At 41.6% G+C, this 26460-nt stretch overlaps 1 protein-coding gene across 1 annotated transcript; it reads left to right on the forward strand.

Moving 5' to 3' along the window:
- The first annotated feature begins 406 nt into the window (after positions 1-406).
- MED17 (mediator complex subunit 17) lies at positions 407-26257 on the forward strand. Its single transcript, XM_062196884.1, has 12 exons — positions 407-826; positions 3587-3753; positions 6556-6766; positions 8643-8779; positions 8872-8956; positions 9317-9469; positions 12101-12231; positions 14089-14273; positions 17182-17319; positions 21555-21672; positions 24091-24250; positions 25716-26257. Exons 1-12 carry the CDS (start codon positions 577-579, stop codon positions 25925-25927), a joined length of 1947 nt encoding a protein of 648 aa, XP_062052868.1. The 5' UTR covers positions 407-576; the 3' UTR covers positions 25928-26257.
- The last annotated feature ends 203 nt before the right edge of the window (positions 26258-26460 follow it).

The following is a 26460-nucleotide window of genomic DNA, read 5'->3' on the forward strand; positions in this document are numbered from 1 at the left end:
TGTTCTCGGCATGAAATAAATATTTATTAAGCCCATATTACTTGTCAGGCTCTATTATGTTTATAGGAGATAGGCACTATTAATACAGTTTACAATTAATGGGAAACTAATTATGTAGTATAATTTTAAGTGGTGATTAGCATTATTGTTTCCCTCAAACTATACCCTTAATCTATAGCTTCTGAAATGTTCCTACTCTAGATGAAAGCCCCAAATCTGACCTTTGGGTTTGCACGCTCTCGGAACCTAGATCCCTCCTTCACGGTAGCTGCCGGAGGAGCCTTCTACACGCCCGGAAGTTTGTCCGACCCTGTACTGGGATTCACCGGAAGCGCTTGCCGGAAGCCCTAATCTGTAGCGCCTGCCCAGTTTCGTTCCGTGAGACGGAGCGGGAACCTTGCAGTGCATTCTGGGAACTTCGCTGGGTTCCGGGCTTTGTTTCCGGCTGCAGAGCTGCGTTTGGTTTCCCTAGCGTCCGCGGTCTGGGTTCCGGCTTCCCCTCAGAGGCGGCTCAGCGTCTAGCTCGGTTTTCGGCTCGCGCGGGGGTCCCCCCCATAGCTCGCCGACGCCACCAGCATGTCGGGGGTGCGCGCGGTTCGGATCAGCATCGAATCGGCCTGCGAGAAGCAGGTCCAAGAGGTGGGCCTGGATGGCACCGAGACTTACCTGCAGCCGCTGTCCATGTCGCAGAATCTGGCGCGGCTGGCCCAGCGCATCGACTTCAGCCAGGGTTCGGGCTCCGAGGAGGAGGAGGCGGCGGGGGCGGAGGGCGACGCGCAGGACTGGGCTGGCGCCGGGTCCAGCGCGGACCAGGACGACGAGGAAGGTAAGGCCCGTGCACCTGCCCGGGTGAAATGCCCCTGCTTCTCTCCTGAGCTGGGCGAGATGCTGGGCGTGGGGTCCTTCGAAAGCATCTCCCGCGCGCAGTAGTCATTGTGTGCGTGAGCGTCGTCTTGCTGCCCGACAGTTAAGACACTGCTTGACCTACACTTCCTCTTGTGCGGGTCTCCTGGAGGGAGGGGGTCCTTTGAGACATTGTCACTGGTGGAGAGTTTGGATCAATCCGTTTTCATCGCGCGCCGGTCGTGGGACACGTTTGGCGGGTAGGGGCCCTGTGGGTTCGCGGTTCTGCCGCTGTTTTGCTGAATGACCTTGGGCGAGTGTTACACTTGGCTTCCTCGTGCAGTGTGCAGATGATAGTAGCATCTGTTGAGGGCTGTGTTGGCCGCAGATGATGTAGAGCCTGGGAGGCCAGGGTGGATAAGCGTTTGGCTTTTATTAGGACAACTAGAGTCAACTTTCAGAGGATTTCTATGTAGAGATGAATGGTTTTCTCAAAGACGACTATGAATGCGTGGTAGTCAATGATGTATAGAGGAAGCCAGATTAGAAGCCAGGAGGCTACTTAGGAAAGAATTGAAATAATATGAGTGGGTTCCAGGTTCTCATTTTTGTCAGGAATCTTTCTTGAAATCACAATTTTTGCTTTATGCAAAAGACTCATCAATTGGAATTCAAAGACGGCATTCCAAACTGCTGATGTTTGGACAGTTAGAGGTGCATTTGGGGGACATGGGTAAATATTACTTCAGAACTCACACAAAAAATATTTCCATGAGAATTAAAGTGCCAAATGACGAGAGGGAAAAACAAGATGTTGAAAGAAATAATAAAAGAATAGTCATTTAACTTTATGACTAAGACAGATCTTAAGATAGGAAACAGATGTTATAAAGGAAAAGATAGATGTATCAATTTCATGATATTTAAAAATAATGGGAAAAGATGTAATACATAAAGTAAGACAATAAGTGACAGACTGGAAAAAGTATTTGCAACACGGGTCACACACAACTGGTTGATAACTCTGATATTCAAAGAGTCTGAAAAGAAAGCTGTTTGGAAAAATATGCCAGAGGAATAAACAATCACTGGTAGACTGCAGATGCTAATAAACATGAGATAACTCAATCTGACTAGTGGGGAGAAGCAAATGAAACATCATTAAGATACTATCTTCATGCATTGTAATGGCAGAAATATAAAATATTACTATTCAGTTTTGGGACTGTCAATTAGTTGTTGAGACTTTTGGAAGTCGTTTTGGCAGTGTAATGTGTATCAGAATTTTTTTTTTAAGATTTATTTATTTATTTATTTGAAAGGCAGAGTTATAGTGAGAGATCTTCTGTCTGCTGGTTCACTCCCCAAATGGCCACAATGTTCCAAAGCCAGCAGCCAGAAGCTTCTTCTGGGTCTCACACACGGGTGCAGTGGTCCAGGGACTTGGGCCATCTTCCACTGCTTTTCCAGGACCATTAGCAGGGAGCTGGATTGGAATTGGAACAGCCAGGAATTGAACCCGTGCCCATATGGGATGCCAACACCACATGCGGCAGCTTTACCTGCCACAGTGCCAGCCTGTGTTCCAGAATTTTAAATGTGCAGCTCTTTTGATCCACTAATATTACCTCTAAGAATTTAGCCTACAGAAAAAGTTGTCCATCTGTGCAGGTAAATGTTGAAGATAACTACCATGGGCATTGTTGGAAACAGTCTGCAGGTCCACTATATTAGAGTGGTTAAATATATCGTGCATCCATGCTTTATAACATCAGTAGTAAAAGAAGGAAGTGGATCTATTACGTACTGTTTGGAAGTATCCATGACATTTAAGTGGAAAAAAAGACAAATCTTGGAAAATGGGAATATATGTATATGAATAGGTAGAAGAACCTTTGAAAGGCTGTACTCTAGATTTTTTTAAAAGATTTTATTTATTTGAGAGGCATAGTTAGAGACAGAGAGAAGGAGAGACAGAGAGAAAGGTGTTCCCTCCGCTGATTAACTCCCCAAATGGCTGCAGTGGCCGGAGCTGGGCTGATCTGAAGCCAGGAGCCTGGAGCTTTTTCCAATTCTCTCATGCAGGTGCAGGGGCCCAAGTGCTTGAGCCATGTTTTACTGCTTTCTCAGACCGTAGCAGAAAGCTGGATCAGAAGAGGAGCAGCTGGAACTCAAACTGGCGTCCATACAGGATACTGGAGCCATAGGCAGAGGCTTAGCCCACTATGCCACCACACTGGTCCCTCTAGATGTTAATAGTGATCCTGAAGAGAGGAGAGAATTAGATGGTGAATGAAGGAAAACTATTCTCTAGTTCTTCATTGTTTGAATTCTATACAGTGAGCATGTATTTTACTTTAAAAAAAAAAAAAAAGGAGAAATGCTAATAATGGCATTAAAGGTTATTTTTGGTTTTGTGCCTTTCTGTACTTTGGAAATTTTCCACAGTTACTTAATTCAAGTTCCAAAAGCTGGAAGAAAAAGTTTTTTTTTTTTTTTAAAAAAAGATTTGTATGAGTTTTAAAAGATAGACTGCCTACCCTATAATGTTGTAATTAAAGATTCATCCTGTAGAAGTTAAATGTGCTATTTGTTTGACATTGTATGAATGTCACTTTAAATGTTAAGAGATTCAAGAAAGGATGTGGGAAATGGGATAAAAGAGCAAATTGAAATAAAATTCATTATTTCTATCTTTTATTCAGTGTGACCAATACTTCTGTAATTCTTTTTCTCTTTTTAGGGTTGGTAAAATTTCAGCCTTCCCTTTGGCCTTGGGACTCAGTGAGGAACAATTTGAGAAGTGCCTTGACAGAGATGTGTGTTCTCTATGATGTTCTCAGTATTGTTAGGGATAAAAAATTTATGACTCTTGATCCCGTCTCTCAGGATGCACTTGCTGCAAAACAGGTATTTGAAGAATAGCTGTTTTTTACTATTAAGTTCTGCGATCATTTTTTGGCTGTGTGCTTATTGTTGCCTTTTCCTTTCTTGCAAAATTAAGTCCAGGTGAAGATTTACAAACTTAACTGATCCAAAACAAAGGCATAACACCGTAACTCCTATATCTATTTTTTATTGAATACCTTTATAAGAGTTAATACTTTAAGGGTTCCCAAATATTAACAAATTCTTACAGCTTGGGTCGTTGATCTATGATACTTTACATAGAAGTGTGATGGGGGCCTGCACCGTGGCTCACTTGGTTAATCCTCTCCCTGTGGCACCAGCATCCCATATGGGTGCTGGGTTCTAGTCCCAGTTGCTCCTCTTCCAGTCTAGCTCTCTGCTGTGGCTTGAGAGGGCAGAGGAGGATGGCCCAAGTGCTTGGACCCCTGCATCCACATGGGAGACCAAGAGGAGGCACCTGGCTCCTGGCTTTGGATTGGTGCAGCTCCGACTGTTGTGGCTATTTGGAGGGTGAACCAATGGAAGGAAGACCTTTCTCTCTGTCTCTCTCTCACTGTCTATAACTCTACCTGTCAAAAAAAAAAAAAAAAAAAAAAACATAGAAATGTGATGATAAAAAGGCTTTGGAGGCATGAAGACTTTGATTCATATCATATTTCATTAGTTTTGAGACCTTAAGTAAATTATTATTATTATTTTTTAAAGATTTATTTATTTTACTTGAAAGAGTTACACAGAAAGAAGGAGAGGCAGAGAGAGAGAGAGAGAGAGAGAGGTCTTCCATCCTCTGGTTCACCCCTCAATTGGCCACAATGGCCAAAGCTGCACCGATCCAAAGCCAGGAGCCAGGAGTTCCTTCCAGGTCTCCCACATGGGTGCAGTGGCCCAAGGGCTTGGACCATCTTCTGCTTTCCCAGGCCATAGCAGAGAGCTGGATCAGAAGTGGAGCAACCGGGACTCAAACTAGCACCCATTTGGGATGCCGGCACTGTAGGTGGTGGCTTTACCTGCTGCGCCACAGCACCGGCCCCAGCAAATTATTTTCTATAAGTCTCAGTTTTCCTTTCTAATCTCCCCTTCTTTTATAAAGGACTGGTTAGGAAAGGTTAGCCAAATTAAGGATAATATTGAAAGCTGTGTAGGATTGTTGATATTTGGTTTAAAAAAATATTCAATTTTTGAATATTTGAAGTTGAAAAAGAGGCAGCAGAAGGAAGAATTGGCACCACTTAGGAGGTCCTGAGGAAAACAAGCATTAGAACCATGTTAGTCATGACCAAGTTATTGGTGGAAAGGCAGCTGCTTATAAATAAAATCAAGTGAATAATAGTTTCAGACTTCAGACACATTGTTCTGGAAGACTTCCTAGCACTCATTAAATCTGCTTCTTTCACTTTACAGGTAGGACTAGAGCCCAGAGAGATTTGTGTTGTGCTCAGGTTGCAGTTAATCTGGTAGTTAGAGAACTGAGGCCTAGAACTCCGGTCTCGTCCGCAGTCTGCTCCCTTTTCCACCATTCTGCACTTTTCCCAGAAAGGAGCCACCAGTAACTTCTTATGATCTCCAGGATCTTTGTGTTAGGTTCCCTTTTACAGTAAAGATGTCTGTGACATTTTATATGATTGTGATTTTCACATAGCCAGAGCTTTCTTTCATTAAACTTAGCTTTTTGGAAATATATCTGGTTAATCACCTTTGGTGGTGATTGTGTTCTCTGTATTATATGACAGCATCTCCAAAAACTTGATGGAAAATGTGTATTATGAAAAAACTGTGCCTGATGTCAAAAATTTTTTTACACCAAAATAAGCTTTTTATTTTTGAAGATTTGTTTATTTACAGAGAGGAAGAGAAAGAGAGAGATTGAGATCAAGATCTTCCATCCACTGGTTTACTCCTTAGATGGCTGCGATGGCTAGGACTGGGCCAGGCCAAAGCCAGGAGCCAGGAGTTTCTTCCGGGTCTCCCACATGGGTGGCAAGGGCCCAAGTGCTTGGGCCATCTTCCTCTGTTTTTCCCAGGCCATTAGCAGGAAGCTGGATTAGAAAAAGAGTAACTAAGACTTAAACAGCTGCCCATATGGGATGCTGATGTTGCTGGAAGCAGCCTGCTATGCCACAACGCCAGCCCCCAAAATAAACTTTTAATTCCATTTTTTTCATGATTTTTTAAAAGTATCCTCATATATGATATATGGATTTTGGTTTGTGACCAGTTTTCCAAAGCATTCTTGGAAATGTATTTGATGTTAATGCATTATTTAAGTTTTAATTCTAAAAATATTATAATGATTTGCAGTAATATAATTTCATAATTATACTCATTAGTCATTCATTTACTCATTAGATCAAATATGTGCTAGGTATTATTTTAGGGCCTGTGGATATAGTGGTTTCTGCCATCACATGGATTACATTCAAGCAGAGATTACGTACTAATCAAAAGTACAATGAGTGCCGCAAAAATATACATGGAGACAGGGTTGAGGGGGAACGTATAAGGAAAAGAATACCAATACATATAAGAGGACTCCATTGTAGGCTGGGCAGAGTTGATGCAGTGGGTAGTTCTGACTTCTAGTCCCTTGTGTTTCTGGTTTAATATAAGTCTTTAAGTGAGTTGACCAAAGAAATAGCTTGTTTTTTTAAAAGCATTGTTCTGTGTATTCCCCCCTCCCCTACTTTATTTTTCTTTAAGTTCTAAATTTTTTCTTGGATAAATATTTTAGTGTATAATTTTAGTCTTTTTAAAATAATACAAACTACAGATTGGAGTGGCTTTTTGTTTTGCTGTAATTCTCAGACACTGCAGTTGATTTCCAAGAAGAAGTCACTTGCAGGAGCAGCGCAGATTCTATTGAAGGGGGCGGAAAGACTGACCAAATCAGTTACTGAAAACCAGGAAAACAAGCTGCAGAGAGACTTCAACTCTGAACTTTTGAGACTAAGGCAACACTGGAAACTCAGAAAGGTTGGAGATAAAATTCTTGGAGATCTGAGCTACAGAAGTGCAGGTACAGATAATCGTTAAAAACATTTTTGTGTAGGTCTGTAGGGTTGATTGTTATGTTACACATCTTTCTCTAATGTTTCTCAGCTACATATTACCTTTTAAGATTTTAATCTCTGTAAGCATAATCCAGAGGCACTCTTATCAGAGCCTAATTTGAAAACCTTTTAGGTACATTTGTCAGAAAGTTCGAAGATGTGATTTGTTTGCTAACACACCCTGAACTATAATTGACATTTAAATCAGAAATAAGGTAGAACCAGACTCTTCAGTGGCCTTACTTAAAACCATTAAAAACCGAATGTGAAAGGCTAAGAGAAACATTTCTATTCTTCCTCATTCTTTTTCCACCTCTTTAGTCTGCTAACCTGTCTTCACATTCCTGGATGAAGAGAAAGGATGGTGAAAGCACTTGGATTTTCTTTTTGTCCTTCAGCCAAAAGTACATACTTAAAGAATGTAGTTTTTTTAAATACATGAAAGTTGAATTCATATCCTTTGGTATAAATTCTTTGTTGCTGAGTTGTAATAGGCAGCTTTATAAGATAATGATGGCAGTGCTTTATAAGTTGCTGTGGGATAATCAGAGCAGCCATATAGTAACAATTGGTAAGGTTCACAGCTCAGTGTGGTAAAGGCTTTGAATGCTGAATGAGACAAGGAGCTCTGGTTGTAATAGTTGCAATAGACTTTAGAGTGAGATCTAAAAAGATTCATTACCAGAGCAAATCTTCATTGTCCTAAAATTAAAGGAGGATAAGGGCTGGTGCTGTGGCAGGGCAGGCATCCCATATTGGTGCCAGTTCAAGTCCCAGCTCCTCCACTTCCAATCCAGCTCCCTGCTAATGTGCCTGGGAAAGCAGTGGAAGATGGCCCAAGTCCTTGGGCCCCTGCATCCAGGTGGTAGACCTGGAAGAAACTGGCTTCAGATTAGCCCAGCTCTGGCCGTTGTGGCTGTTTGGGGAGTGAGCCAGCAGGTAGAAGACCTTTCTGTCTCTGCCTCTGCCTCTCTGTAACTCAGCTTTCCAAAGAAATAAATAACTAAATAAATAACTAAATAAATCTTTGAAAAATAATTAAAAGAGGGTAAGATGAGATGATTCAGACAAATGCTGGAGGACCCAAGTGCCTCTGTGTTGGTGAGTTACGGAATTTTGAATTCTGAAGGTTAATTCCCCATGACAGAAATGAATTCATCAAGATGTTTTAGTTTTAGACATGTTCCTTTCCAGATGTAAAAATGTGCAAGTGCTTCTTGTACAAGTCACTGAGTCAGTTATTACTCCTGATTTGAAAGAATTTGATTAATGTTTTCAGTTACAAGATGCTCTTGAGCATCTTCCTTTTTTATAATAGAGCAGTAAAATTTAACTGTCCACTTCTCACAAAAATTCAGTCTAAAAAAAAAAAAAATGCCCCAACTTCTGAACTACATGAGAAACATGAAAATTTAGGAACAGGTGGGGAAAATGTGTGCACTTTATTTTGTTTTTCTGTTGCTGGAGTCAGAACACATCATTTACAATCATGTAACAGAGACCGAGCTCCAGAAGTATTTCATTCCTAAGGTTTAATTCTGCGGAACTGATTTCTAGAGTTACAACCATTTTTATTAAAACTTGACTTGAATAGGACAACTTGGATGGCCTGTGTACTTTGTATTATAATAGTACCATTAGACTAAGGTTTTTTTTTAAGCTGATTAACTTTCCATGTTTCCTTTCTTCCTTTTGCTGTCCATTCCTGCTTGAGTGCCTCAAATCACACATGTTTAGGGGGAATTTAATTTATGACTTAATGGTGTAGATATAAAGTATCATATACTTAATTATTATGTTAATATGTTAACTTTTTTTTCCTATTTTTAAATACCCCATTAGGGTCTCTCTTTCCCCATCATGGTACATTTGAAGTAATAAAGAACACAGATATTGATCTGGATAAGAAGATACCTGAAGATTATTGTCCCCTCGATGTCCAAATTCCTAGTGATTTAGAAGGATCTGCATATATCAAGGTATTTGTCAAAGTATTTGTTGACTAATTTCATTTTAGTAGCCCTGAAGTTAATCTGCCAACATTTTTTTTCATGTTTTTATTGTCACATAGGTTTCAATTCAAAAGCAGGCTCCAGACATAGGTGACCTTGGTACAGTTAACCTCTTCAAACGACCTTTGCCCAAATCCAAACCAGGTATAGTTATGTTATATCTTCTAACCTCTAATCTTACCTGAGCTTTGATAAACTGAAGGTGAATATATTTAGGGAAAATAGGTGCTTTGTAGTGAGAACAATTGGAAATCTACTTTCTGTAATTTTTAAATAGACTATTGCTGAGTAGCTATGCAGTTTTGTTTTTTTCTTTTTTTTAAGATTGAATTAATTTACTAGTTTTTTTTTCTGTTTAAAAGAAATGAAATTTTTGTATTTTTGCAAAGAATATGCTGTAATAGAGTGTTTCTGAACTATGGTCGTATGTATTGATGTCAATATTTAAACTGGTTAATGCATAATATTGTTGGATAATTGATATACATGTATTTATTCTTTCAGGTTCCCCACATTGGCAGACAAAATTAGAAGCAGCACAAAATGTTCTCTTGTGTAAAGAAATTTTTGCACAGCTTTCTCGGGAAGCTGTTCAAATTAAGTCACAGATCCCCCACATTGTGGTAAAAAACCAGATTATCTCTCAGCCTTTTCCAAGTAAGAGCAACCAACCCTTTTGAGACCTATAAATAGGACTTTGTGATTTGGGGAATAGAACAAAAGGGGGTGGTTTGGGTGTATTGGGAAAACAATAAGAGCAAAGAGGTTGTATACAATCTGTAATGGTAGCCAGTAAAGCATGTAACACAGACTATACCTCTAATTCTATTTACGTTCGAAGTTGCGTAACTCCTGAATTGTAAAACAATATATATATATATATATAAAATTTGCACTAGCATGGTTACTGTTCATCAACAGTTGGGTTTTTTAATTTTAATATTTATTTTTGTGAGAGACAGAATGTTCAGTCCATTGATTTACACCTACTCAGCTAGGACGAGGCCTGGCTATATTCAGGAGTTGAGAACTCACTCCAGGTATCATATGTAGGTGGTAGGAACCCAGTTACTTCAGCCACCACCACTGCCTTCCAGGGCCTGCACTGACAGGAAGCTGACCAGAACTGGGCATCTAACCCAGGTACTGTGATATAGTGTGGGCATTGTAACTGCTAATTAGCCCTTCCAACAGCAGTTGCTTTGCAATAAGGTCTTTTTCAGAGATCCTGCCTTGTTGTCTCAAGAGATGTCAATAAAAAAAAAGAAGTTACATTGGGACAAGTGTTATTCTAAGTCTAAAATGCTCACAACAGCTGGGGTGGGCCAGGTTGAAGTCAGAAGCCAGGCACTCTGATGTGGAATGCAGGAATCTTCCTCCCTCCCTCCCCCCTTCCTCTCTTCCTTCCTTCCCTACCTTTTCTTCCTTCCCTTCCTTCCCTTTCTTTCCTTTTATTTATTTGAGAGGTAGAGACAGAGAGAGGTCTTCCTTCCACTGGTTCACTTCCCAAATGGCTGTGACGACTAGGGCTGGGCCAGGCCGAAGCCAGGAGGAGCCAGGAGCATCTTTCCAGTCTCTCTCTCTCTTTTTTTTTTTTTTTTTGACAGGCAGAGTGGACAGTGAGAGGAGAGAGAGAGACAGAGAGAAAGGTCTTCCTTTTTGCCGTTGGTTCACCCTCCAATGGCTGCCACAGCTGGTGCACTGCGGCCGACGCACCGTGCTGATCCAAAGGCAGGAGCCAGGTGCTTCTCCTGGTCTCTTGGGCCATCCTCCACTGCACTCCCTGGCCATAGCAGAGAGCCGGCCTGGAAGAGGGGCAACCGGGACAGAATCTGGTGCCCCGACCGGGACTAGAACCCGGGGTGCCAGTGCCACAAGGCGGAGGATTAGCCTATTGAGCCACGGCACTGGCCCTCTTTCCAGTCTCATATATGGGTGCAGGGGCCCAAGCACTTGGGCCATCTCTCACTGTCCTCCCAGGCACATTAGCAGGGAGCTGGAAGAGGAACAGTGGGGACCCGAACTGGCACCCATATGGGATACCAGCAGGCCGAGGCTTTAACCAAATGCACCACAGCACCAGCCCCAGATGCAGGAATTAGTTTATTTTATTTGAAAGGCAGAATTACAGAGAGGCTGAGGCAGAAAGAGAGAGAGAGGTCTTCTATCTGCTGGTTCGCTCCCCAGATGGCCACAACAGCCAGAGCAGCTGGGACTCGAACCGGTGTCCATATGGGATGCCAGCATTGCAGGCGGCAGCTTTACCCACTGTGTTATAGTTCCAGCCCCAGATGTAGGAATCCTAACCAGCATCTTTGCTAGACCAAATGCGTGGCCTTGGTTTTGTTTTTTTTAAAGCAGGAAGAAGTAAATGAGTATGTAGCTTCTGTTCACCACTCTTTAACCACAAGTGAAAATCAACAGTCATGTTACAGGGCAACAGAATTTGAATTGTTAAAATAACATAGTAGTGGGGCCGGCGCCGTGGCGCAGTAGGTTGATCCTCTGCCTGCAGCACCGGCATGTCATATACATCTCATATCTGCTCTTCTTCCAGTCCAACTTTGCTGTTGCTTGGGAGAGCAGTGGAGGATGGTTCAGGTCCTTGGGCCCCTGCACCCATGTGGGAGACCAGAAGAAGCTCCTGGCTCCTGGCTTCAGATCGGTACAGCTCCGGCGTTGAGGCCATTTGGGGAGTGAACCAATAGAAGGAAGACCTTTCTCTCTGTCTTTCCCTCTCACTGTCTATAACTCTGCCTCTCAAATAAATAAATAAACTCTTTTAAAAAATACATAGCAGTGTATTATATTCATAAATGATGGGCAGTGTTAATCATGGACTCGATCATTAAGTTTAGTATATGTGGTTTTTTTTTTTTTTTTAAGATTTTATTTATTTATTCAAAAGTCAGAGTTACACAGAGACAGAGAGGTCCTCCATCTGCTGGTTCACTTCCCAGATGGCCGCAACAGCCGGAGCTGCGCCGATCCGAAGCCAGGAGCCTCCTCCAGGTTTCCCACATGGGTGCAGGGGCCCAAGGGCCTGGGCTGTCTGCCGCTTTCCCAGGCCATAGCAGAGAGCCGACTGGAAGTGGAGCAGCTGGGACTCGAAAGGGCATCCATATGGGATGCTGGCGCTTCAGGCGATAGCCTTCCTCACTGTGCCACAGCGCCGGCCCCATGGAGTATGTGTTTTGAGAGTAGGCTGTGATTGTCATTCATGAAGACAGTTTGTGCCTTTCCGCATTGTAGATCGTTTACCCTGTCCTGTTTCTTTTGTATGAATAGGCTTGCAGTTATCCATTTCTTTGTGCCATTCCTCAAATGATAAGAAATCTCAAAAGTCTGCCTCTGAGAAGCAAAGTCCAGAAGATCACCTTTATGTGTTAGAGCATAATTTGCATCTACTAATTAGAGAGGTAATGAAATAAATGTTTTTCTTTGAATGTCTAAGGCAGTGGATATGGGCAAACTTCTTACGCTGAGTCTTGATTATTCACATAGCAGCAACATTCACTATCTGATTTGAAGGAACCTTGCTATGTGCTAGGATAACACAGATAATCAGAGTGCTGTCCCTCTTCCCAAGCATTCCTTATACTGAAAGAATTATACAGCAGGTTTTATAGTGCAGGTATAAGAAGTATATGCTAATGGCTGCAGTGGGAAGGGTCATTCTGATGATAGGAGACAAGGGAGCATATTTTGCCACTGCCTGAGAATGGAAATGTTCGGTGACTTCAAGACCTAGTCCAAAGTCGTGTTTCCGGAGTGCTGGTTTGCAGTTGAGGCTAATTTTTGTAGAACCTCCTGAGAAATCATAGACGTATAGATTCCAGCCTTGTCTGCTGTACCTCAGAATCTGATTGAGTTGATTGTGATGGTGTAAAGGTCAGTGTTTTTTATTTTTTAACATTTTGTTAAAGATTAATTTATTTATTTGAAAGAGGTGTAAGAGAGAGAGGTCTTCCATCTGCTGGTCACTCTCCAGATGGCTACAATGGTCAGGGCTGGACCTGGCCAAATACAGGAGCTTATTCCAGATCTCCCACGTGGATAGTGAGGACCCAAGCGCTTGGGCCATCTTCTGCTGCTTTCCCCAGGACTTAGCACAGAGCTGGATCTGAAGTAGAGCAGCTGGACACGAACTGACACCCATACGGGTTGCCATCATTACAGGCTGCAGCTTTACCTTCTAATCCACAATGCCAGCCCCAGGACCAGTGGGGGTTTTTTTGGAAGATTTATTTATATATTTGACAGACGGAGTTACAGAACGGGGAGAGGAAGAAGCAGAGAGAGAGAGAGAAGTCTTCATCCACTCATTCGCTCCCTAAATGGCCTCAATGGCCAGGGCTGGCCAGACTGAAGACAGGAGCTTATTCTAGGTCTACCTTGAGGATATCAGGAGCCCAAGCACTTGGGCCATCTTCTGCTTTTGCAGGTGCATTAGCGGGGAGCTGGATGGGAAGTGAAGCAGCTGGGACTCAAACTGGCACCCATATGGGATGCTGTTGTTCCAGGCATCTTAACCTATCTTCAGGGGCTTCTCCTAGGCAGCTAGGTTTGGGAACCTCAAAGTTAGATAAGTGTGGTTTTCAAAGTTTCTTTCACCAAAATAAACTTATTTTTAATATTCCAGAAGGTTTTTGATGTGCCCTAGTATAATGTAATAACTACAGATTGTATATGTTCTGCTAATGAGACTCAATGAAGAATACTTGTTAAACTTTTAAAATAGGCCGGCACCGCCGTAGCTCAATAGGCTAATCCTCCGCCTGCGGCGCCGGCTCCACAGGTTCTAGTCCCGGTCGGGGCGCCGGATTCTGTCCCGGTTGCCCTTCTTCCAGTCCAGGTCTCTGCTATGGCCCGGGAGTGCAGTGAAGGATGGCCCAAGTGCTTGGGCCTTGTACCCCATGGGAGACCAGGAGAAGCACCTGGCTCCTACTTTCGGATCAGTGTGGTGCGCCGGCCGCGGTGGCCATTGGAGGGTGAAGCAATGGCAAAAAGGAAGACCTTTCTCTCTGTCTCTCTCTCTCACTGTCCACTCTGCCTGTAAAAAAAAAAAACTTTTAAAATAAAAACTGTAATTTCAGAGGGACTTTTCTCTATTGACTTGCATTATACTAGCATTTATCTCTGTGCCAGGATTGCTTTTTATATATAGTTCAAATTGCATTACTTTCAGTGTTTTCAAAATGTGAGCTGTGCTTTGATGAAATATTGTATTGTTTACTACATGCGTACTGATGACTTGAACTGGCTGTTTCTGTTAGTTTCATAAACAGACCTTGAGTTCCATCATGATGCCTCATCCAGCAAGTGCACCCTTCGGCCACAAGAGAATGAGACTTTCAGGTCCCCAGGCTTTTGATAAAAATGAAATTAATTCTTTACAATCCAGTGAAGGCCTTCTGGAGAAAATAATTAAACAAGCAAAGCATATTTTCCTGAGGAGTAGGTAAGGCTGAACAAAGTTACCGCTTTTCTTTGAAATTGTAGTTGTTTTCCTGTATTATTTCATCTATGTTATTTCTAGAGTACTTTAACCTTTCATTCCAGAGAAAAGAGGCTAGCTCAATTTATAGTCGTAGGCTGGGTCCTGTTGAGTATGAGAACGAGTAAGATCCATGGCCCATCAAACTAAATATATTGTTTCTAGTACTGCTCTAACATTTTGCAAGGATGACTGATGAGGAATGTAAACCTGTCATCTTCAGTTACTTGTCCATGAGATAATTATTTCTGAATTGGTTTAAATCTTTTTGTTTTAAAAATTTATTATTTTATTTATTTGAAAGGCAAAGTTACAGAAAGGGAGAGACAGAGAAAGAGATACTTTCCATTTGTTGGTTCAGTCCCCAAATTGCCACAACAGTCAGGAGCTTCATCTTGGTCTCCCATGTGGGTGCAGGGTCCCAAGCACTGGGGTCATCTTCCCCTGCTCTCCCAGGTGCATTAGCAGGGAGCTGGATAGGAAGTGGAGCAGCCAGGACTCAAACTCAAATCCCGTGTGAGATGCTAGCATTCCAGCAGTAACCAGCTGAGCCACAACACCAAGCCCTACACTTTTTTTTTTGTAAAATCTGTATTTTTTTTTTTTTTTTATACATCCTTGAGTTTGGAAGGCACTTGCCTCTATGTTGACTTATTTAAACCTTGTTCATCAGAGCAGATGGTACTAACTCATTCTCACTGATGAGAAGATTGAGCCTTAGAGGAGTCACACAGCCTGCTCCAGATTACAGCTAAAAAGTAACAAAATCAGGATTTCTGCCCAAGTCTGTGTAGCTTCAAAGCTCATTTTCTTTCCTTTATACATGCTGCTTAAAAAAGTTGCATTGATAGTACGCCAGAATTTCAAGCATGGTACATTGTCATTTAGTAGTTGATGTTATTTTTGGTTTTCAGTTTTTTGTCTTGTTTATTCAGACATGGTTTCATTAGCACATTAGTTTTGGTCATTTGGTAAACAATAAAATATTATGTGGTTATTGTTATTTTCCATTTATCCATTCCAATTACAAAGGTACTGTGTTGAGTGTATTGTTGTCTTGTAAACTTCTGATTGACCATAAAGAAAAATATTCTTAAAATAAACAGACATGGAAATAGCTGTCTTCAGAACCATTATGAACTTCGGAGGAATAAATACACACTTGCGAGACGCAAAGCTTTATAGAAGTTACTTTCCCCTAGTTATAAAAAAAGTTCCAACTTACACAAAGTATAATGAAAAAAACACCATTTAATACCATATATGGTGAGATCTGCTTTTAACCTATTTTTATGTGTATTTTACTAAGGTTTTTTTTTTTTCAATCTGAGGTCATAAAATTTTATTATCCTTCCTTTACTTACATGTTTTCACTTTTTATTGATTGCTTTTAAAGATATTTTAATAGTTATGTAATACAATATTTTTATTTTCCTAACTCTTATTTGCTGAAAATTTTCTATTTCCATTTTATTGGTCGATGTAACACTGAGTGGAACACTGTCTGCTGTAGGAATTTTGCAGAATTGTTAGGGAAACAAATCATGGGAGAACAAAAGAAAGTTACCAGACTAAGAAACCAGTACTAGAGCAGCAGTGTAAAAAGGCAAACCCTGAACCAGTGGTCAACACTGACTCTTCTCAAATATCTCTAGGCTTTTCTTTCTCTTTCTAATAAAATACTCAAATCAGATAGTTACAAACTAAGGTTGTTTGGTTAATTTACATGAGTATTGCTTCAGCGCTAAGCGGCAGCTATTGATGGGTGTGTGTAAGATAGGAAGGAAAAATTACCAGCTTTAGAGTTAGATACCCAGGTTTTTGGCTCTGGATTTACATTCCCAGGTTTTATCACACCATTTATAGCTATGTGATCTTGATCCAGTTGGTTAACATTACTAAACTTTATTCTTTCTGGAAAATAGAGATGCTAATGGTGCTTACCCAGTGCACAGGGCTATTAATAAGATTAGATGCTGTAATTCATGAAAGCACTTAGTACAGCATTTGGTAACCATGAGCACTTAATCATATTTCTCTTTTGTATTTACTATATTTTTCTGTTTTGGTGTATAAGGTTTTAATTGTGTAAAATGTCTGTACCTTCTCTTGTAATTCCATTATAGTAATGAGTCTAGGTATGAGTGTGTTCCAGGGATCAAGTACTGACATTTATGAATGATTATGTTAGGTTAATACCCACTGAATTATCCTTTTCATTTGTGTCCTGGTAAGCTTTCCTGAGTAGAAGAAACCGAATGTGGTTAGAAGGGAGTAAACCCATCATGAATGTGGTAATTGGGTTAGGTGATGTAAGTGTACTGTACTGTGAAGCTAAGAACCAGCACACTAACATGATGTATAAGAGGTTCTCAGAACCACCTCTACCTCTCTCTCTTTTTTTTTTTTTGACTGGCAGAGTGGACAGTGAGAGAGAGAGACAGAGAGAAAGGTCTTCCTTTGCCGTTGGTTCACCCTCCAACGGCCGCCGCGGCCGGCGCACCACACTGATCCGAAAGTAGGAGCCAGGTGCTTCTCCTGGTCTCTCATGGGGTGCAGGGCCCAAGTACTTGGGCCATCCTCCTCTGTACTCCCGGGCCACAGCAGAGAGCTGGCCTGGAAGAGGGGCAACCGGGATAGAATCCGGCGCCCCGACCAGGACTAGAACCTGGTGTGCCGGCGCCGCAAGGCGGAGGATTAGCCTATTGAGCCACGGCGCCGGCCCACCTCTACCTCTCTTAAAAATCTTTCTTTTTCAGATGTTAGAATTTTCTAGAAGTAGTCATCCAATTTTTAAATTTTCATAAAATTAATGAGTGGCTTATATAATTTTATATGGTGATTTAAAATTTAACTTCTTTTCTTTTTAAAGAACTGCTGCAACCATTGACAGCTTAGCAAGTCGCATTGAGGATCCTCAGATCCAGGCTCACTGGTCAAATATCAATGATGTTTATGAATCCAGTGTGAAAGTTTTAATTACATCACAAGGATATGAACAAATATGCAAGTAAGTGTTCAGAATTAAAGTAATGCATTTAATGTATTCAGTTGCTTCATATTTGTATCAGTGTTTGCTTTTCATTTTTATTTGCTGGGGTAGCATAACATTCCAGTAAATTGTATCAACCATAGAATATTTGCAAGAATGTCTGAAAATGTATGAGGTAAATGTCGCATAATTGAGCTACAGTAAAACAAACCCAACAGAAGGTTGCCTTACCTGCTTAGACTCCAGGTTTGCTTTAGGTCTTATTTAGAAGCTGTGGCAAGTCCAGTATATTTAAAATGAGAAGGGCCATTTATATTAGATCCTATACTTCCTGTGCTGTGCTTAGAATATCCGAAGTTTTGTGGTTCTCTCCTGATCTGGTATTTTCCTTAGTCTAATCTATTTCAGACTAATAGCTGTGTATCCATTCAGAAAGATGCAGTCTACTTAATTTACATTCACAAGTTAATACAATTGGCTAGTATCCATCAAAGGGTATTTGGGGGTTCCATTTAAGCTTCTTGAAAACTTAACAGCTGACAAATAAAGCTGACTTTTTCCAAAGTCATTCTGAGCCAGCTACTTATATTTGTCACGGTCTGTTAGTACTTTTTATTTTTCACGTTAGTTGCCTTATTTCAGAGTGACGTGACTGTCCATAATGAGGGAAACACGTCTCAAAACACGAATCATTGCCCTTAGGAGAGGGAGCAAAAAATTAAGTTTTAATGCTATTTTTTGTGTTGAGAGTTTAAAGCACTATTTTTTAAAATGCAAAGTCATAGAGAAGCATAAGATCAAATATACAAGTTAAGAGAATACATATGGAAAGGAAATTTGTTTGGAAACATCCAGGGAAAGATGTTAGAGTGAAAATGGAGTATGAAGTTTTCTTCCTATATACCCAAAGAAATAATAAAATAATTGGGGTGATTTTGGAGAGTGGGGCAAAGGGAGTAAATGTTGAATGTAGATAAAACAAGTTTGGGATGAGGATTTTTTTTTTTTTAATTTATTTTTTATTTGAAAGACAGAGAACACAAAAGAAGAGACAGAGATCCTATATCCATTCCCAAATGCCTGCAACAGCCAGATCTGGAGCAGGCTGAACTCCATCCTGATCTCCCACATGGCTGAGAGAGGTCCAAGTATTTGGGCCATCTTCCACTGCCTTCTTTTTTTTTTTGACAGGCAGAGTGGATAGTGAGAGAGAGAGAGACAGAGAGAAAGGTCTTCCTTTTTGCCGCTGGTTCACCCTCCAATGGCCGCTGCGGCCGGCGCATCTCGCTGATCCGAAGCCAGGAGCCAGGTGCTTCTCCTGGTCTCGCATGCGGGTGCAGGGCCCAAGGACTTGGGCCATCCTTCACTGCCTTCCCGGGTCATAGCAGAGAGCTGGCCTGGAAGAGGGGCAACTGGGATAGAATCCGGCACCCCAACCGGGGCTAGAACCCAGTGTGCCGGTGCCACAAGGCGGAGGATTAGCCTGTTAAGCCACGGCGCCGGCCTTCCACTGCCTTCTTTAAAGCATTAGCAATAAGCTGGATTGGAAACAGAGTGGCCAGGACTTGAACTGGCTCCAGTATGATAAGCCAGTGTTGCAGGTGATAACTTAGCCTGTTGTGCTGCACCACAGCCATTGAGATGAGTTATTAACCATTAAGACTGGGTGATGGGATAATAGGATTTCATTATACTATGATCCATTTCTGTTTGTATTTAAACATTTTCACAATAAGATGGTCCAAGTGCTTGGGCCCCTATACCCACTTGGAAGACCTGGAAGAAACTCCTGGCTCCTAACTCCAGCCGTTGTGGTCATTTAGGAAGTGAACCAGCAGATGGAAGACCTACTCTCTGTCTGTCTCTCTCTCTCTCTTTGAATTGTGTCTAGAACTGAGACCAAAACAACTCATTATGGTTACAGGATCCAATGTAAATCTTCCAGATTTCTTGAAGAAAGGTTCGTGATGGTGGCAAGCATTCGGTACAGAGGTTAAGACTCTACTTGGAACATTGCCTCAAGTATCAGAGTGCATGTGTCCAAGTACTGCCTCTGATTCCAATCCAGCTTCCTGATAATACGCATGCTGGGAGGCAGCAGATGATGGCTCAAGTACTTGGGCCCCTACCACTCAGATGGAGGAGCCAGGGGAGTTCTGGGCTCCTAGCTTTGGCCTGGACCAGGCCCAGCTGTTAAAGACAGTTGAGAAGTGAACCTGTGGCTGAAAGATCTCTTTCTCTCTCTGTCTTTTTCTGTGTATTTTCCCACCTCTCAAAATGAAAAACAAAAAATTTTAATAAAATTTTAAAGATAAAGACTGGCATTTTGGCACAGCAGGTTAAACCACCACTTCTGATGCAGGCACTCTATATGAGCACAGGTTTGAGTGTGGGCTACACCACTTGTGATCCAGCTCCCTGCTAATGCACCTGGGAAGGCAGCAGAGGATGGCTGAGTACTTCAGCCCCTGCTACACACATATAAGACTGAGATGGAGTTCCAGGCTCTTGACTTTGCCTTGGCCCAGCTCTGCAGGTGGCCTTTGCAGCCATTTGATAGAAGATCTCTCTGTCTGAATCTGTCTCTGTAACTCTGCCTTTCAAGTAAATACTGAAAAAAAGTTTATAAAAAATATATGAGAGGTTGGTGATGATGTAGGCTTCTTGAAATCAGGAGGGGTGAAATAGAATGCCCTTTTCCTCATATTTTGTAGCTACTGTTGACTTGAACTATTTAAAGGGACAATAATTCAGGAATAATCATTTAAAACAGTTTATTATACATATTTCTAGAAAAATCTATGTAATTACAAGCATTTATATCCTATCTGCACCCTACTTTTATACGGTTTTGTGGGCTGTTTTTAAAAAATTGGAATACAGTTCACAGAACAATATGTGCCATTTTAAAGACTGCAATTCAGTGGTTTTTATTATATCCCCTATGTTGTGTAACTATCATCATCTTCGATTCTAGGACATTTCCACTGTCCCCACAAGAAACTTTGTATACATTGGCATTCACTGCGATGTGTTGCTTTGTTTTACTCAGTATTATGTTGGTGAAGAAGCATGCCTTTTTGGCACATACAGATAGATGTACCTCATTCTTTTTTACATCCTTACTATGTTTCATTATAATTACTTTTAACCAGTCTTCTGTTGATGAACATTGTCATTGGGTGCTGGCAAAATTTGTAAATGCACAAGCTTGTCTGTTTATAGGATAAAGTCTCATACACTTAAATTTTTCATTGTTTTGCCAGATTGTTCTTCAAAGTATTTGCCACACGTATGTCCCACCAGTAGTGAGTGTAAGAATGTTCCTTCATATAAGATGTCTTTGAAAATGTTTTTTTAAGAATATTCCTTTTCACCCTTGTTTTTGAAAAAAGAATTTAAGGGGTAGGCGTTTGGTTTAGTGGTTAAGATGCTGGTTGGGATTCCTGTAACCCAAATCAGAGTACCTGGGTTTGAGTCCCATCTCTGCTTTCAATTTCAGTTTTGTGCTAATCCACATCCTGGAATATGCACTGATGGCTTAAGTGGTTAGGTCTTTTGCACCCATATGGGAGACACAGCCATTGCAGGCTTTTGGGAAGTGAACCAGCAGATGGTTCACTTCTGTATTAGAATTTGACCTTTGGTTAACTGTAACTCTAATCCTTTGGCAACCTGATAAGGAAAGATACCATCTGTATTACTAGGCAAAATTACATGTAATGAAAGTGATTCCAAATTGGTAAAATGAATCTAGATTGAGAAGAATTTTAAATACCTGATGGGTTGCCCATGGACTTCTCTGGATGGGGTGCTTTTTAAAAACGGGCACAGCAGTTGTGTGGGGAGCTGGGAAACTACGCCTATGGAATTGTTACCGGAGCCATGGCTCCTATGGAGAATGAGGTTTCTGAGTCAGGGCAGGTCCCACGTATATACAATATGGATCTTGATGCAAGGATACAGGATCTGCTGCTGTGGCTACAGCTGCCTCTCCTGCCACAAGGACTGCCATAGAGAGCCTCTGATACTCTCCTGCTGACAGGCTGTGCTTCCTGTGCTGTGTCTGAGTAGGCTGGTGTTCAGTGTGGTCTGGGGTAAGTCTGACTGGTTAAACACAGCAAGACTCCTCCCATGAATGTTGGCATAGGTTATTAAAACTATTGTTTTTCTTTGATGGTAAGGTTTTTGTCTGTGGTATTGTGTAAAATAATTTTGAACGTTTCTGATTTTTAGTATATGTGTCTCTGAAGGTCTATTCAGCTGCAGTTGAATATTGGAGTTGAACAGATCCGAGTTGTGCACAGAGATGGAAGAGTAATTACACTATCTCATCAGGAGCAGGAACTACAGGATTTTCTTCTGTCTCAGGTAATAGCTGCAGTCTCTAAGTCTGTTTTTAATTTTTTTAAAGATTTATTTATTTATTTGAAAGGCAGAGTTGCAGAGAGAGAGAGAGAGAGAGAGAGAGAGGTCTTCCATTTACTGGTTCACTCCCCAAATGGCTGCAATGGCCAATGCTGGGCCAATCCGAAGCCAGGAACCTGGACCTTCTTCCAGGTTTCCTATGTAGGTGCAGGGGCCCAAGCACTTGGGCCATCTTTCACGGCTTTCCCAGGCACATTAGCAAGGAGCTGGATCGGAAGTGGAGCATCTGGGACTTGAACCAGCATCCATATGATTACGGCTTTACCTGCTGTGCCATGTGCCGTCCCCAGTCTCTAAATCTTAAGCTCCTTCCTCATAGCTGCTTATAGTACAAATTGAGTAAGAGATAATTAAAATGTAGCAAATCGTATAAGAAGAAAGCCATATCTTCTGCTATTGTGTTTAATTTTAGGGCACATTTGCAACTTACTGGCTAATTGAAAGTGTTAATAGACTATAGATTTTTTTTCTACTCAGTTTGTGTTTAAGAGGAAAGATCTATTTCTGAGACTAGCAAGTAATTTATTTGCCAAGATTTACAACCTCTTTGGGACCACATGAAAGTGGATTAGTATTAACCCAAGAAAAGAGAGGGAGAGAGACAAAGAGTGAGAGATCTTCCATTCACTGGTTCACTCCCCGAATGGCTGCCACAACCAGGGCCAAACCAGGACGAAGCCAGGACCTAGTTTATCCCCTTCTAGGTCCCCCACATGAGTGCAGGGGCTCAAGCACTGGAACTATCTTCTGCTGCTTTCCCAGGCACATTAGCAGGGAACTGGATCAGATATGAAGAGGCCAGGACTTGAACCAGTACCCATATGGGATGCCGGCATTGCAGGCTGAGGCTTAATCCACTGTGCCATGCTGCTGGCCCTGCTAATTTGCTTCTCTAGTGCCACATAATATAAAATGCATTTGTGAAGTATGATAGCTCTTGGCTGGTTGCATCCAAAATAGTTTTGGTTAGTTTAAATACACAAAGAAATGTAATGGAGTGCTATTAGTCGTACCCCAGAATCAATAACAAATCAAGAGAACAAGGTTTGCAAATGGATTGGACCAAAGGAAGAGAACCACAGCCAGGGAAATTGCTGCCCTGGCACTAATGCCTTCACTGCTGCTGGCAGCAGGCATTCAGAGTCTTAAGGAACAATGCCATGCCCTGGAGGATAATCTCAGGAAATCTGTTGACTAAGGATCTACAAGGGTCTCAAAAGCTTATGGGAAGTATGTATTATGAAAAAAATCTGTGTGTGGATTTTTTAAAAAGTTTTTTTTTTTTTTGGACAGGCAGAGTGGATAGTGAGAGAGAGAGACAGAGAGAAAGGTCTTCCTTTTTGCCGCTGGTTCACCCTCCAATGGCCGCTGCGGCCGGCGCATCTCGCTGATCCGAAGCCAGGAGCCAGGTGCTTCTCCTGGTCTCGCATGCGGGTGCAGGGCCCAAGGACTTGGGCCATCCTCCACTGCCTTCCCGGGCCATAGCAGAGAGCTGGCCTGGAAGAGGGGCAACTGGGATAGAATCCGGTGCCCCAACCAGGACTAGAACCCGGTGTGCCGGCGCCGCAAGGCGGAGGATTAGCCTGTTAAGCCATGGCGCCGGCTTTAAAAAGTTTTTTGCATCAAAATAAACGCCTTAATTCTGTTTTCTCCAAATTTAAAGAAACTTCATATTTAAGTTTTATATGTAGAAGAGCCATCGTGGTTATTGTGGTAACCTGCTACTTGTGGTAGCCAGGCCCCAGGGTTAATAACCAGTTCTAAGCCGGGGTTAATGGGAGGGAGAAAAAGGAATCCTGAAAGGGAGAGTCACATAGAACAGGCCACCTTTTATCAAGACATACAGGTAACGTAGACAGCCTCACAGCGAGGGTACCAGAAGAATAAAGATGGTGGCCTCACTCGACCTTGCCATCCTGAAGAATCCCACTGGATAGCTCCTGTTACTTGCATGGCTCCCATTACCTGAAGCCAGAGGTCATAAGAAGCTGTTAATGTAACCATATAGGTCAGCTTCCCAGGCAGATAATAGGGTGGAGAGTGGATTTGAAGGGGCATCTGGAGGCTGTTCAGCATACCTGCCACTTTTAATGTTACTCTCAATCAAGATCTAGGCGGGAGCCTCCAGCTGGCCATAGTGGGTAGAGAAAGCAAGTATCTGGTGATTTTAGCTTCTGCAATGGAAGATGGGGTCCTGCTTCTTTTACCTCATAGTCATATAGGGAAGGGTTTCTCAAACATAAGATAGAGTTGTTGCCTAGGCAGTGAAAACCCCAGTGAAAGTTTACAGTCATGATGTCGGGTTCCTGCAAAGTGAGTATCTATGTGGTTTGTCATTCAAGTTTTCGTTTTCATTCACAGATGTCACAGCATCAGGTGCATGCAGTTCAACAGCTAGCCAAGGTTATGGGCTGGCAGGTACTCAGCTTCAGTAATCATGTGGGACTTGGGCCCATTGAGAGCATTGGCAATGCCTCGGCCATAACGGTGGCCTCTCCGAGTGGTGACTATGCTATTTCAGGTATTTGGTGCTGCTTTGTATGACAATGAACCATTGGGAGTTTGGCTTTAACATTTAGCTTTTTAATAACTAAATATATTTAAGAATAATTTATTTTGCAGTAAGTAAATGTTGTATTTACCAAAAACATTTGATCAAAGCTGTTATTCAGAACAAGAATATGGCAGCATATTTGCCTAGTAGATCATCTGAAAAGTGTCCATCAGCATTGTTATTCTTGCTGTCGTGAACCTACAATGAATAAAAGAAAATGTATGACTACGAATGTGGGAAGGATAATATTGGGCCCTAAAAATGGTAATGGGACAGGACAGGGGTAAGAAATATTTTATTAAGCATCCACTGTGAGTGAGCATTTTAGTAGGTACTCACACATATATTTTCTAGCTGAAACTTACATTTGGAATACCATGGTTATAGTGTGATAGTGTTTCCTAATATTTGTTCTAAATAAATATTTTTTAAATATAATACGCCTCTCTTTTTTTTTTTTTTAACTTTTTTTAAAGATTTATTTTATTTATCTGAGAGTCAAAGTTACAGAGAGGGATAGACAGAGAAATTTTCCATCTGCTGGAACATCTCTGCCTAAATGGCCACAATGGCCAGGGCTGGGCTAAACTGAAGCCAGGAGCCAGGAGCTTCTTCCTGGTCTCCCACATGGGTGCAGGGGCCCAAGCACTTGAGTCATCCTCTGCTGCCTTCCTGGGCACAACAGCAGGAAAGTGGATGGGAAGTGTAGCAGGTGGGGCGCTTTGCTTCTTTCCTAATAGTTAAAATGTCATTAAAATGGGGAAATGTTTTTTGAAGATGTATTTATTTATTTGAAAGGTAGAGTTAGAGGGAGAGACAGATCTTCCTTCCCCTGGTTCACTCCCCAAATGTCCACAACCACCAGGTCTAGGCCAGATGAAGAATTCCATCCTGGTCTTCCACATGGGTAGCAGAGGCCTAAGGACTTGGGCCAATTTCCCCTGTTTTCTCAGGCCATAACAGAGAGCTGGATCAGTAGTGGAGCAGCCGGGTTTTGAACTGGTGCCCATTTGGGGTGACAGCACTGCAGGTGGTGGCTTTACCTGCTGTGCCACAGCGCCAGCTCCAGTCATAAAGTTCTTAATTCCCTTCATCTCTTCCCAGTCCTGATTCTAATTGAATTATCAGATAAATGAATTAACAGATATAGGTGACTTCCTGAAAATGTGTAGGAAATTTGACTCTTTCAGGCCAAAATTTACCTTTGCTTCATCTTTATAGCACAGAGTAATTCATGAATATTTATCCCAGCCTGGTGTGTGTGTGTGTGTTTATGTGTATGTATACACATGTATATGGATACACATGTATATATAAAAGTTAGTACAGATAAAGGTTTTTGTATTCATAGTAGGATGAAGTTGTGTCATTTATCTTTGTTATTTTTTAGTTTGGAAAATGAATGTATTCATATTTTTGTTTTTCTCCACAGTTCGTAATGGGCCTGAAAGTGGCAGCAAGATCATGGTTCAGTTTCCCCGTAACCAGTGTAAAGATCTTCCAAAAAGTGATGTTTTACAGGATAACAAATGGAATCATCTTCGTGGACCATTCAAAGAAGTCCAGTGGAATAAAATGGAAGGTCGAAACTTTGTCTATAAAATGGAGCTGCTTATGTCTGCACTTAGCCCTTGTCTACTATGATTTTTTCCAGAAAAGTTTCCAGGAACTTCGGCTTGATATTTCAGGTCATCTATAAGCACAAGGAAGAGAAATATTCCAAAGGAGTATTGTTTTTTAAACATAGAAGATTTTTACTTAGCATTTTGAACCCTTTCACTTTATAAGTGACAAGTGCTTTGAAATGCAGAAGTTTCTGTACAGTTGTAGGGTGTATAGCATGGGGAGATGTAAAATAATACATTTTTATGTGGTTAACTTGAAAATATTATTAACTTAAAGATTTGACTTTACTTTTAAAATATTCCTTCTTTGATGTTAACATCCAATAAAGTACGTGGTTAAAAATCTCCAGATACTGTCTGAACTCTTACCAGCCCCAGTGAATTGTCTGTAATCATCTGGTTTCTTGGGGCTGGCACTGTGGTATAGCAGGTTAAGCTGCTGCCTGTGGCACTGGCATCCCATATGGGTGTTGGTTCAAGTCCTAGATTCCCCACTTCCAATCCAGCTCCTGGCTAATGTGCTGGGAAAGCATCAGAGCATGGCCCAAGTGC

Source organism: Lepus europaeus, chromosome 7 (assembly GCF_033115175.1).
Source record: "Lepus europaeus isolate LE1 chromosome 7, mLepTim1.pri, whole genome shotgun sequence".
NCBI lineage: Eukaryota > Metazoa > Chordata > Mammalia > Lagomorpha > Leporidae > Lepus > Lepus europaeus.

What these genes read in the sequence shown, in the direction of transcription:
- MED17 (XM_062196884.1), top strand. Translation starts at nt 577, where the DNA reads ATGTCGGGGGTGCGCGCGGTTCGGATCAGCATCGAATCGGCCTGCGAG. An exon ending in TATCTCTCAGCCTTTTCCAA is followed by an intron (nt 9,470 to 12,100) that starts GTAAGAGCAACC and finishes TTGTATGAATAG; the next exon opens with GCTTGCAGTTATCCATTTCT. An exon ending in TGCATCTACTAATTAGAGAG is followed by an intron (nt 12,232 to 14,088) that starts GTAATGAAATAA and finishes TGTTTCTGTTAG; the next exon opens with TTTCATAAACAGACCTTGAG.